Below are 17,178 nucleotides of genomic sequence, written 5' to 3'. Positions count from 1 at the left end.
TGTCATTGTCATTGTCATTGTCATTGTCATTGTCATTGTCATTGTCATTGTCATTGTCATTGTCATTGTCATTGTCATTGTCATTGTCATTGTCATTGTCATTGTCATTGTCATTGTCATTGTCATTGTCATTGTCATTGTCATTGTCATTGTCATTGTCATTGTCATTGTCATTGTCATTGTCATTGTCATTGTCATTGTCATTGTCATTGTCAGTGACCATCTGTTCCACACACAGCACCTTGGATTTCACTATTCACCACGCATTGAAGTTCCTTCCAGATAGCTGATTCTCCCAGCGCATCGTGTGCATTTGTTGTTGCCTCATCCTTAGCGCCGAGCTTGAAGATGCTAGCCTCAACCAGTGTTTCCATCGCTCATGCTTTTTTTCCCCTGAAGCACTCAAATAACACAATTTGAGCGCTCGCCCTGTGCTACCGGAGACGATTCCTACACGTTCATGCAAACCTCCCCTTTATAAGCAGAATTCGTTCTGAGTGACGCGATTCATTTGCTGTAGGGAATGTATATCCCTCAAGAGTTCCTTGCTTCCTGATGCCTTAAGAGGCCGAACGATCGATACTCGATTACCCTACTGAATATGAATGCCTCAAGCTAGCATTTTGTGTTGAGGCTAGCATCTTCAAGCTCGGCGCTAAGGATGAGGCAACAACAAATGCACACGATGCGCTGGGAGAATCAGCTATCTGGAAGGAACTTCAATGCGTGGTGAATAGTGAAATCCAAGGTGCTGTGTGTGGAACAGATGGTCACTGACAATGACAATGACAATGACAATGACAATGACAATGACAATGACAATGACAATGACAATGACAATGACAATGACAATGACAATGACAATGACAATGACAATGACAATGACAATGACAATGACAATGACAATGACAATGACAATGACAATGACAATGACAATGACAATGACAATGACAATGACAATGACAATGACAATGACAATGACAATGACAATGACAATGACAATGACAATGACAATGACAATGACAATGACAATGACAATGACAATGACAATGACAATGACAATGACAATGACAATGACAATGACAATGACAATGACAATGACAATGACAATGACATGACAATGACATGACAATGACATGACAATGACATGACAATGACATGACAATGACATGACAATGACATGACAATGACATGACAATGACATGACAATGACATGACAATGACATGACAATGACATGACAATGACATGACAATGACATGACAATGACATGACAATGACATGACAATGACATGACAATGACATGACAATGACATGACAATGACATGACAATGACATGACAATGACATGACAATGACATGACAATGACATGACAATGACATGACAATGACATGACAATGACATGACAATGACATGACAATGACATGACAATGACATGACAATGACATGACAATGACATGACAATGACATGACAATGACATGACAATGACATGACAATGACATGACAATGACATGACAATGACATGACAATGACATGACAATGACATGACAATGACATGACAATGACATGACAATGACATGACAATGACATGACAATGACATGACAATGACATGACAATGACATGACAATGACATGACAATGACATGACAATGACATGACAATGACATGACAATGACATGACAATGACATGACAATGACATGACAATGACATGACAATGACATGACAATGACATGACAATGACATGACAATGACATGACAATGACATGACAATGACATGACAATGACATGACAATGACATGACAATGACATGACAATGACATGACAATGACATGACAATGACATGACAATGACATGACAATGACATGACAATGACATGACAATGACATGACAATGACATGACAATGACATGACAATGACATGACAATGACATGACAATGACATGACAATGACATGACAATGACATGACAATGACATGACAATGACATGACAATGACATGACAATGACATGACAATGACATGACAATGACATGACAATGACATGACAATGACATGACAATGACATGACAATGACATGACAATGACATGACAATGACATGACAATGACATGACAATGACATGACAATGACATGACAATGACATGATAATGACATGACAATGACATAACAATGACATGACAATGGCAGTTGGCGAACAGTCATTAAAAAACTTATCCGGTACAACTGTGATCGATGTTTACTTTTGGGCTCGAACTCACGGACATCGGCTCAGGAAGCAACTAACTTGCCAACCGAGCTATATCACAAGCCCATTAATTTTATTATATTTGAGCATATCTTAAGTTTTTTTTAAAGAAATTGAAAATATTTCTTAAGGGGGGAGTAGGGTCAAACACTTTCAAAAAATCGTTTTTTTTATTTTTTTATTTTCTAATTGTAAAACATTTCAAGAATGTTGTGTCAAATTTTCAAGTCAATTGGAGCAAAACTGTAGAAATTATAGGCCTTTATCTCCTCCTATCTAATACTGCAAGAAAGCAAGAGCAGAAACTTCAAACGCGTTTTTCTCGAAAGCACATTTTTAATGTCAGTGGACATCGTCATTTGAAAACTACTTCACCGATTCTTTTCAAATTTGGAACATATTTTCTACATATAAAATACCCAACCCCAACGATTTTCTTTTTATTTTTTTTACTTTGGGGAGATTTTACAGATAAAAAATGGTGGATTTTTTCGTGAAATATCGTAGTTTTTACTTCAAACAGCCACAAAAATTTCTTAAAAAATTTTTTAAGTTAAATAAAATCGTTGAGATCCAGACAATCATCTATTAAAAATATTTTGCTCTGATTTTTTGACTTCAGATGATTCTGTGCTGAGATACAGTGTCCACCGCAAATCCTGTTTTCTAAAAGGCATCCTCGAAAGTGCTCCGTCACCAGCTCATTTTTCAATATTTCTCTACGAAAAAATTACTAAATTTTTTTTTTAACAATGCTTTGAATAATGCAAAAAATTTGAATACATTTGTTTGAACGATAGCTCTAAAAAAATCGTAAAAATTGTGTTTTTTTACCCGTTACTCCCCCCTTAAAGACTTATTTTAGACTTAAATCAAATAAGCCTAATCTAACAGACTCTTGAACAAATTGAAAGATTTTAACCATCGATGAAAGTGAGTTCCATATTTTATTACTTAAATTTGTATTATAAAAATATTGCCCACCATTTTAAATATTTCAGAACGTATTTTCTAAAGTGATTTAACCCTCTAGAACCCAATTTTAAATAATAGAATTTCATCAGAATGAACAATAGAATGAAAATAAAAATTCAGCAATAATAATGATGATCAATCATGGATAGAAATTCCCATTGAAATATTTTTGTTCTTAATAATCATCAGAATATAACAACTTGTAATTGGAAGAAATGAGAAATAGAAATTTAGAATTGTAATACAACATAAGAGTTCCCAATTTGAAGATAAAATTCTGAAGTTTATTAGAAAATCATTGCTCTGAACAAAAAAAAAACAAATTCAATATTGTAATAAAATATAGCTTTTAAATAACGAATGATGCTTTTGAATAAGAATAAAAAATTGAATCTAGTAACTTTTCGATTACAAATACATACATACATAGAATACAAATACAAATTTATAAAAACAAAGAATTATAATTTGCCGATATGCCATAAACTTGAAATACAAAATTAGGGTTAGAAACATAAATTATGAACTTTTTTTTATATTGGCCTATGTAAGTGTTGAGCAGCTTTTTGAACCAAAAGGTCAGTTTGAACTCAAAATTTTTTCAGCAGTCTTCAATAATTTGCAGAACTTAATAGCACAAGAACGTAAATTTTTAAACAACAACAAATTCATGAAAAAGAAAATTTAAAAGTATAATCAAACAAATTAGATGTTGAACATGTTTGTGTAAGCTGGCAATGCCAGCTGATAGCTATTAGATAAAAATCTGTTTTTGTGGTTAGTTTTTAGATAATTCCAATTGATGATGAAATACAAATCCGCTTCTATTTCATTTTTCAATGATTACATTTTTTGCCAGATTTGAATGGTAACGTAACTTGTGTTTTTGTTCGATTCGTCAAAATTATTATCAGTAAAGTATTTTTATCAAACAACATTGTGATGGATGAAGTGAAATAATAATCATAATCATGTGCTTTTAAATGGTGCTCCGATCATTTTACTAGAATTTAAATTTCTATAAAAAAAAAAGTTCAACCAAATGATTGTGAGGTAAATGCAAAATAAAACACGTTAAGTGCATATTTGAACAAACTATAAACATATTATTCATCCCCGATTTATTAAAAAATATAATATAATTTGAGAATATATTCGCAGGCCGCAACCAGGTCGCAACCGGCCCGCAGGACACGTTTTGTTCATTTCTGGTTTATGTATTATTAATACAATCTGTCTTAAATATTCTTATACGAGAATTTTTTGAAAAAATATTTTTAAGAAACTCTCGGCAGGCTGCGATTTGCTCACCCCTGGTTTGAAAAATTCCAATTGAAGAATGAATTTCAAATTTCGTTTGAAAATATGGAAATATGTCCAATTTCAAATAGTTTTTCCAGTAATCAAAACTATATTGAAATTGAATTTGAATGCCTCATGCCGACAGCTTGTGTTGAGGCGAGCATCTTCAAGCTCAGCGAAAAGGTTGAAGCAACAACAACGACAACTAAACGAATCGCACACGTTGTTTGAAGCGAAAGGAAAGCGCCCAACATACGGTGCAAAGAGGAAAAAAAACGAAAAAACGAGCTGCCCGCCTGTGGTAGCTGAGCAATAGCAGAATTATCCTTAAGCATTCGAACCAGGCGCAAACAAGGCAATTCGACATTGTGCTTGCCTTCGAATTCGGTTGCCTCAAGCTTGGAGGTCGTGATGAGTGAGTTCCATTCGTTTGCTTTTTCGATTTTGCTTCCTCGAATGCATATTACTTCATGAACACCAGCCAAGTTGAGTGAGTGTCCTTCGTGTTTTTGTGTATTTTCCCCTCTTCAAAGCATCGTTCACTCGCGAGTGTAGCGTTGAACGAGGCAAGGATCTTCAATTCGTACTCGTTTTATTTGAAACACTGATATTCAGAAAAATCACTAAGCTGAACTTCAGTAACTGAAAATCAACACAAGTCTTGAAAATGTCAATAAATTGAATCTTGAAAAAAAGATCAAAAACATGGAAACATTCATGTTAAGAGAATCACTCAATGATATTTGCAACTTAACTATGAAATCATTTGTTAAATAATTTGAGAATGTTCATATGGAAAATGATATGCTGATTTCAAGATATTAACTTCAGTAGATGATAAATTTTTTTGTTAAATCAGTTGAAAATATTTCAATACGAATTTGAAGTCTAAGACAGAAATTAGGATGAAAATTCAGTAAAGAAACTCTGTACTGTTGATTGGTTCAAATTAGGCAACTAAAGGGTTGAAATTTTATAAACCAACGGAAATTTCAAAAATTATGATCGAAAAGTGAAAAGTAGTAACAATACCCAGTATTAACCCAGATACTGTCCGGATAAAATTCTGAAATGTTGATCATAAAGTTTCTCTGTTCTCTCTTAGCACTGTGAGCCAGTTTTGGCGAAATTAGCTGCTATTTTAGCGCAGTAAGCATTACTTGGAAGGTTAACATAATAATAAACATTATTATTGTGCGAGACGTTTATTTGCAATGAAAATGAGGAGATGTTTTTCTTAATATTTCCAGTTTTGTTCAGTATACTGACATGTTTCGATAAAAAAAATTAAAAATTGAGGTGTTTTGCCTCATATTCTTCTTAGTTTTTGTTTCGAATTCGGTTCACATTATTTTTGTCCAGATTTTGGGTTGAAATGTTTGAAATTCAATACCATGATTTTGATATTCTTAGCTCGCAAAATGCACGAGAACTTCTTCACTGTTAACTCTAGGGGGGCCCCTTAACTTATGCAAGAGAAAAACAAGAGCAAAAACTTATGCAAGAGAGATTATTTCCCGGAGGTCCTTTTAGTTGTTATATTTCAAGCTTTCATTCCGATTTTCTATTTTTGATTTCTTTTCATAGATTTCTAGAAATTGAAGTAGTATGATTAAAGAAATGTTAAAACTTTTTTCCCTCGGGGGCCCCCCCTGAGCCGGGGGGCCCGGCGCAATTGCCCCTTTTGTCCCCCCCTTAATCCGGCCTTGGTACTGGGCAATAATAAAGCGGGAACTTCGGAAGAGCAAGAAGACAGTCACAGACGAGAAGGACATGTTAAAAAATGTAAAAACTGAGAAACTGATACCGGATGACACTGTAAAGACTTTAATGGAGGGCATCGAGCGAAAATGCGTTCAATTTTGCATTCAAGGTTCCATCGATTAACTTTTCTTTTGATTTTTGAAGTAAATATATGTATAAAACTACCCTAAAATTTTTATTTGATTCTAAACATTATGTTGCTTGTTCATTCAGAAGTGATGTATGATAAAATAGTTTTCGTGCTAACTTTTCCAGGGGACTATATTAAAGCGTTTACAATTATTTGATTTTTCTGTCTAAATCTAGTTTCCATTCCTCATCGGTTTCGTTGAAATAAAGTTTAAAAAGTTGATTAATGAGACAAGAACGGCATACCCACAATATTTTATTGAGATCCAATTGCTTGGTCGGGTTGACGCGATCAATCATTTTCACTCCTTGATTCCAATGGCTATCTCTAGAAGTTCCCAGTTCCAAAACTCACTTCACGATAACTAACCGGCAAACGGTGACAGTCAGTAATAATTTCAAGCAGCGCCATGTTAATAGCATGTCGCTTTCGTTTCCGCCCCATTTCAACTTACCTGATACCGATCTAGAGCGATGGCTGTGATGGAAATGGTTGAGACGAAAATACTCGTTGCCTGCAGGGTGCCAATCGATTTGCACAGAAATGGCAACCTTCCCATGGGCCAGTACTTGGTGAGAATTTCCACCAACGTCAGGGGCATCGTCACCAGGCATAGCAGAAGATCTGGAAGTAAGGTTAGCAAAAGTTGTAAGGAAATTTTAGGCAAGGATTTCATTATAAATTATTCTTTATTTATTCGTTTTCATCATGAATCTAAAAAACTAAATTTGAATTTATATCATCAATGGATTCTCAACCGGTTCGTGCGCCGTTCAGTATGTATTTTGTCTTGCTTTCATCGGAAAAAATAAAGATAATGTTATAAAATAACTGTTTCAAAATTTAATAATAAAACTTAAAAATTAGAGGGGGTGGATCCCCCTTAGCGGGAAAACCCCGTTAGAAATATACGAAAATGCTCGAACTTCATAAAAATTCATAACTTTTCCTAGTTGGTAAACCCTTGAATATTCCAAAATTTTCACTCCGTGAGAGCGTTTCTCAAACATATTGCAGTCAAATTTTTCATAGGGGTGATCAATTTTCCAATGGGCAATTCAGATGCGTAGGACTTCTACTGGCAGCCTTACTTTTATAACTTTCTATAAACATCTTTTTTTTTGCAGAACAAATCAAAGAAGTTTAGTTATGATTAGGTACGTTCCACTTTAATTCTACGAATAACTTTATCGTTTAAGAAACAATTTTTAAATTTTTCTCCAAAAATTGCATAGCTTCATTGGTGTCGTGATTTTAAAAATCTCAATTTAGAGATTCACGCAGACACGTCTGTCCCTCACAAGAATAGATCAATGACTGACTTTGTTTTGTTCGTTTTGCCTCCAAAATCACAAACGTTACTTTTATTTTATTCATCTTCAGTGTCGCCAAATATAACTTTTAATTTATTTTTAATCAATTTAATTTCTATTTTCTAATTTCTATTTTCTTTACCTTTTAATAAATTTCATCAAAATCATTAAAAAACACTTTTAATAGGAAGTCCCGATTTTGACAGAAAGCATAATTAAGATAATTAAACAGGGTAGATTATTTCAATTAGGAAGATGCATTTCAATTTTAGAATCACTCAAGAAGTTTAAAGTTATCCACAACACAAAAGTTTTAGCTCACATTTTACACTAACTCTTCGATTGCTCTCCTTCTTTCATTTTCATCTCTATCTAAGACCCATTCCACGGTGACGTCACAAATTTGTATGAGCAATGTTCTAGTAAATCGTGTATAAACGGTAATCTGAATAACGTGCCAATCTAAATGATATATGTATATACATTCAGAATTCAAAGCATTAAATTTTGATAATAAAAGTACTCGATAAATAGATGATGAAGTCGTTACACGTACGCCACAACTTGCCCATTTTAGATTTTCTGAAAGTTTCACATTTCCTATTGATAATCGAAATTTATTTAAAAAATTGTATTTTTTTTTAGAAAATCCTGAAAAATAAAAACGGCTAAAAAGCTGAGTGGTCATCTGAAATGGAACCTAACTAGAATTATTAGATCTTTAGAAAAAGATCGATCTCCAAGATTGATTCAGATGGGCGGTCGTAGGATCGATTCACCTTAAAATCGAAGCTTGAGGATCGATCTCTACTAGATCGATCTTATCCATTTTTAACAAGAAAGAGAACATTTTGTTATAATAAGGATAAAAAAGAACACCAAGTTTCAAAGATGCGTTGAACTTCTATCTTTGGTTGAAATAAATGCATACATATAAACGCATAAATTTAGGTAGGTACTCATTATATTGAAAAATTCCAAACAATTACTCTGGTGTACCTTACATATATTTTGAGCCAATCAAATTTAACAATGAAAAATTATCATTGTTGTTTATTTTTATCAAAAGAAACCTATTAGGTTTTATTTAGTTCTAAATATTTTTAAGAACGAAGGAAAATCATCAATCCAAAATCAAAATGAAAATATTGTATCAAAATTTTGATCTCAGAAGCGAGTAGATAAATTTGAAAAAAAAAAATATAATTCTGATATAAGTATCATACCTCAGATTTTGAATTCATCATTGATTTTTTTTTTATTTATGTTTTTAATTAATTAAACACAAAGAAGGCTAAAAAACCTTTTGTTTTCAATAAAATCTGAGATTCATTTTGATTGAAAATTACTATGAATTTTCATTCATAGTATTTTAAATTCTTGAATTTTTTTAGTAGAAATGTAATAACAAAACATCAAAAGAGAACACTTATGTAACTTTTTCTGAGAAGTCAAAATTATTCTCTCATTTTATTTGTAGTCATCGAGAAAACTGATCATTTTATCAAAACCTTTGTTTTCAATGTTTTTGTAATATTTAACAGTTTTTTCTGAAAAAAAAATGCGCGATTTTTTAACACTCCCAAATCAGTTAAAATGATAGCAACTTTTTTTTTATTATTTCTAAAACATCAAAAGGAATTTTTTTAAAATTTTTTAACTTAATTTATCATTTCATTCATTTTATTTAATCACTTTGTTGGAAGATTGTTACTATTCCAAACATATGATTTAAATTTAAATTCATTCAATTCAGATTTAATGAAGTTCTGAAATAAAGATAGAATAGAATTAAATTTATATTTAGAAATGAAATTCTTGAACCACAATTCACAATGAGAAATGAATTTAAGAACTGGCTAAAAACAACTTAATATTTTCGAATCATTATTCTGAAAAATATAACAGACTTAATAAGTGTGTTAAAATCAGTTTTAAGTTTATTACAATAATAATCAAAATATAAGCTGAAATATTTGTTTCTCGAACGTTTTGTTGCGAAATGAAAAGCATTTAAATTTCATTTCGATTAACTTGCGTTGATATGAAGAAGCTCATGCTAAATAAATAATTATATTATTGATTGGACTGGAACAAATATCAATTTCTTCGTTTGCCAACCCCCCCCTTCCCGTCCCCGTCGAGATTTCCAAAAAACCCGAAGGGGGAAATAAATAAAGTTTTAAGTATTTCATGGAAATTTAGATAAAAACTCAAGTATCCGAACATGAATGGAAGATGAAAGTTATTCCACCATGTGTATTCTTGATTTTATTGATTTTATCGATAAAAAATTACTTGATTTATAGGATTGTGCAATGATATAGTATGCAATTTTGTTGCATACAAGCTTTTGTGCAATTTATTCCAATTATTTGTTTTTCGCATCACTTTTTATTGCCACTCCCCCCCCCCCCCCGCCCTTGCAATGTTTCAACTCAGAGTGACAAAAGAAGGTTTTGAAATTTGTTCCGGCCTTAGTGATTGATTGAATTGAAAAGTTTCCTAAAAATTTCTTCTATTCAACAACAGGTGAATTTTTTTCATTTCTAAAGTGATATTTATAACAAGAGATTTCTTAGATAAAGTCTTTTTGGTATACAAAATTCAAAAATCAGTTTTTATAAATACTCTCTCACACGGAAAATTAAAGATTCGCTGATTGAAGTAGTATCAGAGAATATCGAAAAAAAAAAGAAAATTGGTTAAAAAAGTTAAAATTAATTCTCCAATTTTGAAATTTTTCATAATATCTTAATCTAAGTTCTATGAGATCGTAATGAAAGAAAAGGGGCTACACACTGTATCTACACCTGTATCCATTTTATTGTTCGATTTTTGAACATGTAAGTTCTAGACGACTGAGTAAGTCTGGAATATTTTGTTTTGAAAAATTTGGCAAAAATTAGGGCAAATCTGTACAAAATCTAGGCATTATTACAAACCAAACAAGAGGAAAGTAGGTATACTCCCACTAAAAGATCGATTCAATTTATTATCACTCCGATTCCTCATCAGGTGTGAGGTCTTGAGCCCATTGGCGATTGTAAATTTCGAAAGACTACTTGAGCAAAATTTTCAAACCATGTCTTCATGTTCATGCAGGTAAATCCTTCTTCGTATACTCCAACTCGTGTTTTCATCCCAGACTACGACAACTCTTCTGTCCAGTTTGATTTGTCTATGCAGCAAGAAATTCGTGGGATCCGGACTCTCACCGTCCACTTTTGATTCCCAGAGTTTTCGATGCTTAATATAGATACGTCGTACTGATAAAATGTACTTTACCGATGGGCCACTTATAGAGGAATCAACAGGATTTGGAGTGTTCAACGAGCGCATCTTATAAGCTCTGTGTATATAGCAGAGTTAGCAGCAATTTTTTGGGCTTTGGACAGCATCGCTTCACAGCCTGTAGGACACTACTACATCGTAACGGATAGTCTCAGCTCTGTTGAAGCAATCCGCTCAAAAAGACCGGGAAAGCACTCGCAGTACTTCCTTGAGAAGATACGGAATATTTGGAGTGCTTTAACAAGACGTCGCTTTTCCATCACCTTTGTTTGGGTTCCCTCTCATTGCTCGATAGTAGGTAATGAGAAGGCAGGCTCTCTGACAAAAGTGGGGGCGACGGAAAGCGACACGTATCAGCGTGAGATCGTCTTCAACGAGTTTTACTTTTTGGTTAGGACAAATTCTCTTGTCAACTGGCAGCGCAAATGGGATGAGGATGAGTTGGGTTGGTGGCTTCACTCGATTATCCCAAAGGTAAGCCTTAAACCCTGGTTCAATAGATTGGACCTGAGTCGGGATTTTATTCGAACATTTTCCCGTCTCATGTCCAACCATGGTTCCTTAGACGCGTTACTCTCTCGTGTAAATCTCGCTGGCAGCAATTTGTGTCGTTGTGGCCAGGGTTACCATGACATCGAACATCTTGTTTGGTCTTGTGAGGACCATCTTATCGCCAGAGCGAATTTAATAGACTTCCTTCGGGCCCGAAGGAAACCTCCTAACGTGCCAGTGAGGAAGTGTTGGCTGCGATAGACCTAGACTACATGTTTGAATTATATCTTTACCTAAAATCTATTGATCTTCGTGTATAAATTTCTCTTCCCTTTTCTTCTCCTTTCTTCAACTATACTAGTTTTAAATAATGAATTGTAAATACAAAAACAAGAGTTTGGCTCCTTTAACCCTTTCCTTCCCATGGTAGCACAGGTGATCCACAACTTTGCTCAGCTCGCATTTGAGCTGGACGCTTTGGATCAACACCATTTTTTCACCAAACGTGTAGATATGAGTGAAGAAACATTGCACAAAATTTGAAGAAAATCGGTTCGCTAGGTTTTGCTTGGCAGATCAAAAGCTGCAAAAAGTCGGATTTTTTTCGAATTTAAATCAAGTCGTCATTTGTTGCTCAATAACTTGACAAGTTTTTATAATTTCCTTCAAATAAAAATACTGACGTGCAGAAGGTTGCTTATGCAAGCAGGATCAAATGATGGTTTACTTAGATTTCAACTAAAACATATAAATTTTTGAGTAAGTTAAGTGGATCACTGGTGATACACTGGGAACAAAACGTACTTTTCTTCTTGTGAAGCATCTTATCAATACTCAAGAAAATCATTTCGTCAACAAAAAAATCGCTTCAGGATAGTTGTTTCATCTGCTTAAATGACCACATGTCTCAAAATATTTGTAAAAGTTCGAGATTTTCTCGAAAAACGGCATGTTTTGTTTGCCTTGCGCAAAGTGTCATGGCGACCAATTGTTCAAGGCAAAATGAAAATTTCAGATATTTCAATAAATAGACTTTCGAGGGATGTGTATACCAAAGAAGTTTTTCATCAAATAGAATCGTTTTAGTTTGTGATCAATGAAGTGATGAAATTCCATATTTTTTGCAATTATTTCCTGTTTTTCATTTGCACCCTATGTGTTGTTATCTTCCCAATGGAGCACATATGATCCACCTCAAAACCCAAATTTATCAAATGGATCATTAAAGTAGGCTTAAATTATGCATCTTTTGTTCTAGAAATCTAGCTGAAAATCAATATTTCTATTTTTAAAACGTGAAAAACCTCGTGAGAAGGAAAGGGTTAAACCTACGGTACGAGCCGTTTCAAATCAATGAAATTGTAAAAAAAAGAGGAAAGTGAAAAAATATTACTAGAAATTGAAATTTTTCATCGTTTTACTTCAACAGCGATCAAATCGTATCTATGGATTAAAAAAATTAATTTTTCATCAAAACTAACAATAATTGTTTTTAAGCGCTCAAATCAAAACTTTTCAAAAAGGAATTTGAAATTGTTTATTTGTTCAGAAAATAATGTGTGAAAATTCGGGCAAATCCGGGAGGTTTTTTTAGCAATATATTGGCATTTTATTCAGACTGGACTTATGTGGTGGTGCTCAGCGCCGAATATTTGTTACATCTCTAGTTGATACATTTTAGATTTTTCATTGATAAATTAAGAAGAGTAACGACCAATACGGCATGAATATTGATCTACGGAAGTGTTTCCCCCATGAAAAATTTAGGTACCGTAAAACGGGGTAACATTGATCACCGGGGTAACTTTGACCAACATGAAACTTTTCCACATCATCATCAATAGCTCAGTCTATAGTTTTAATTCTTGAAAACTGTTTTCTACATTTGAAAGCCTTTTAATTGAGTATCAAATAGGCAAAATTTGGTTTGTATTTGAAATTTTTTTCTGTTAGTAAAAAATCTAATTTCAAAATCTTAAAATATCTATTTTTTCAAGGCTCGCAAACAAACAGCTTTCCTGATGATTCCAACAAGCTTTTAGAAGCAAACGGGTTGTTTAAGGTGAAAGAACAACTTCTTTTCTTTGTATATGAACAGTTATAGTGCTATTTTTATAGTCATTTAATGATATATTTTTGATATTAAAAAAATAAGGACATTTTCCAAGAGTAAGCCCGTATTGGAAAAATGGATAGGAACCCTATCAAATCGTTAACTTTGAAGAAAAAAATGAAAATGGAAATAGTGGGAGGGCCTAGGGGAATGTGTGAAAGTAAAATTTCATTTGTCATGTGAAGCTCTAACTATTTTGCAATTATAATTATTTTTGCCCCTAAATGTAGGCAGCATATTAGTTCTTTTTTCGATAATATTTTTTTTTGAAATATCCTTTATGATCAAGAAAACGCGTTAAAACCGTCAGAATAAAGACTGATCAATGTTACCCCAAAGCATCAAATTATGAACAGCGACGAAAACGATTTTTAAATCATATTTAAAGAGGTCCAATAAATTTCTGCATCCATGTTTTACGTTCATAGGAGTCCAGTACTGGTTTTAAAAATATAAAACATGTCACATTTCCCTTAACAGAAAAAATAATCGAAAAATATTGAAAAAAGTTATCAATATTACCCCGGATTACGGTACCCACTATCTGCAATTTGCTTCGAAAGAACTTTCCCAAACAAATCCAGGCGAAATTGGGGTTGAGTTGGGGAGTTTTTTCTAATTTATTGCTTAGCTGGTTTGTTAGTTTCATCACTTTTCCGTTTCCACCTACATAGCTATGCCAAACCCTCGATGATATTGGCCTTCATCGTCATTTGCTGTCGTTGAGGAAGGTTCAGGTACATCTGGGAAAAGTTCCATCGACGTTGCTCGAAATGGACCGGGTTAAAGGAAATGATCACTGGAGTCCGGGAATCGTTTTGCTGTGTCGTAAATAACAATTAACGAGGGACCTTAATTAACTACAAAATTTCCACGATGGCAGGTTGAGTTCGTGCAAAAGACAGGTCTAGCATTATGGCAGCACCGCGTTTGTTGGACGCTTTGTGCTTTTCATTCTTCGACATTTGTTGATTTGTAAGCCGTACAAAGTTTATAGCAATTACATGCGATGGTTTGTTCTGGCTTGTTACCGACAAAAATGTGGTTATAATTCATCTCCGAGCGATTACATACTTCCATTTAATTTATGATTGTAGACTTATGGCATTTCGATACCTTTAAATAAAAATCAATTAGCTTCAAACGTTAATCTACAGCAAACAACCATGAAAAGTTTTTCATGATAAAAACAAGATGGAAAGAAAGTTAAAATGCTCGGGAAGAAGAGAACAATATTTAATCAGTGTTTTATAACAATTTTACCGTTATTTGTAATCCTTTATACATACCTCATATATTTAAAGCTTCTTCTGAAAGTGCACAAAACTGTGATTTTCTTAAAATACGAAGAAAAATAAAATTGTTCGCTTTTGAAAGAACATTTTACAATAATAACCTATTTTTAGAAATTTCTTATTTCATTTGCTATGGAATAACTTACTTGTAAAGAAGATGATTTCAATGACGAATTGGTAACAAACTGGTATTGTATGGAAATATTGTGTAGAATACATTTGAAAACTTGTTAAATTTTTACATATAAATGTTAATTGATGTAAAAAAGCTGGATTTAGAAAGTTTAAGACAGAGCAAAAACAAAATTTTATAACTGAAATGATTTGAAATTCATTCCGTGAATTTCAATAACAATAAAAAAATTAAAAATTCAACAGATGTTTTAAGTTATTTGTGTATGTCGTCATATCCCATCAACAACATTCATAAGAAAATAAAAAATCATAAATTAACTGAATCAGTAGATCGCAAGCATTCATTTAATGAAAAAATAAGGAAAAAAACTCACTGTCGTATATTGATCATATAATAGAACCAGTTACCTTATAGAACACAAATGTTGGTGTTGGATCGAAATCCATTTTTTAATTCATCTTTCGGGGAACGGAAGCTTCCCTATCAGGAATATTTTTTCATTTATTCTCAAAATCGATGATTCCAAAATCAAAGTTAAAATGTCTTTACAGATCTTCGAATTTAGAATAAAAAGCTTTTAAATATAATTGAATAGAAAAAAATTTTAATTTCGGATAAATTAGATTGCAAAATGAAAAATTAATTGCTCTAGTCCTCAATTTAGCATCATTTACTTTTGAATTTTAAATAAATGACATAATGAAATTAAAAAAAAAAACAGAATTAAAATTTTGGATCCGAGGACATTTATTCCTTTTCAGATCTTACACCTTTAAAAAGTTCAGGTAGCGTAGACAAAATAGATCTAAAGGTAACATAGATCAAACATTAAATTTTACGGTGTGAGAGTTTAAATTCAATAATTGTTATTCAGATTTCTAAATTGAAGGTAGTTTGTTGAGAAATTAAAGATTCAATTGGAAACAGGTTTAAATTCATGTGCTTTTTTTTCAAAACTTTTGTATATAACACAGATCTAGAAAAAAAAATATTAAATTTTCAATTTTCTCGAAGACTATGAGTAATTTTGACTTCTAAGTAGCTTATAGAAGTTTGTTTATTGATTGTTATTCAAAAATGCCAGATTTAGCCCGGATTCATCCACAATATAAGCAAAACCAAACCAAAGTTTCAAATTTAGTTAACAAAATTCATTATTTTTAGACGAATGCGTTTTTTAAGTGTTACATTTTTCGGAATTTTAAAATTAGATTTAAACCTCACTGAAGTGACCTGATAAATAATTTTTTTTACATATGTTTATTTTTCTTCCTTGCTTTTGAATATTATGAAAAAAAATCCCAGAATTTTTGACGGATTTCCGGATGTTCTCCGATATTTTAGTTGAACATTTTGAAATCCAATTCAAATTGGTTAGTTTTTCATTCGTTTAAGTTCGAATAAAAATAAAAATCTCGAATGTATACTTTGAATTCTAAATCAAATTGATGAATACAAAGTTCCAAAAGCATTGGAATCGGATTTTCATTTCAGAAATAAATTGATATTTTTATATTACCAGAGAGGTAGATAGATATAAAATAAATTGACAATGGATATGGTATTTAATAATTGATGACTATAACACAATATTTCCGAATAAATTATTCAGAATAATATTAAAACATCAGAGTTTTGCATTCACTTTTATATTCATTACAACTATTTTCATACACCTTTCTCAGTTGTTAGAATAATTAAAATTCGGTTGTGAGCCTTGCGCTGATTTGAAGAAGCCTAGAAAAAATAAATACCTGATAGTTTTACTTTATTCATTTTCTTCTTTAGCAACATTTATATTATTTTCATTAAAAATGACATTTCTTACCAAAAATTCCTGCTGATAATTTTAAAACTTCCAGCTTACCAGTGATTGAATTTTGCTGAGCATGAATTGATCAACCTTCTCTCGCTCACTGCTTTACTCGGAAGCAAAGGTTGCTTTGATGCAGCGAAAACGACAAAACCGATGATGCATACGCTCTCAATATGGCCCGCCTTCAAGAAGCGGTATACATTCGAGGCAGCGAATCCAAAAAACCAAACGAATGGCTCTCACTCATCTCCTGTTACAACCTTGAGGGAACCGAATTCAAAAGACAGAGCGAACCCGAGTCTCCTCG

The 17,178-nt window shown here is 32.7% G+C and overlaps 1 protein-coding gene across 7 annotated transcripts in view; it reads right to left on the bottom strand.

Annotated features, from left to right (window-relative positions):
- LOC129740098 (neuropeptide F receptor) overlaps positions 1-17,178 on the bottom strand; it is a 138,366-nt gene that overhangs the window by 35,114 nt on the left and 86,074 nt on the right. For all 7 annotated transcript variants that reach the window (XR_008736103.1, XM_055731707.1, XM_055731706.1 and 4 more), the window contains one exon: positions 6,867-7,036. Coding sequence is in view for 6 of the 7 variants with exons in the window: in XM_055731707.1 (XP_055587682.1) it covers positions 6,867-7,036 (170 nt within the window). In the remaining variant the exon portion in view is untranslated. The remainder of the gene's footprint in view (positions 1-6,866; positions 7,037-17,178) is intronic.

This window comes from Uranotaenia lowii, chromosome 1 (genome assembly GCF_029784155.1).
Source record: "Uranotaenia lowii strain MFRU-FL chromosome 1, ASM2978415v1, whole genome shotgun sequence".
In the NCBI taxonomy this organism is placed as follows: Eukaryota; Metazoa; Arthropoda; class Insecta; order Diptera; family Culicidae; genus Uranotaenia; species Uranotaenia lowii.
The sequence above is the reverse complement of the archived record's forward strand: the minus strand, read 5'-3'. Positions and strand labels throughout refer to the sequence as shown.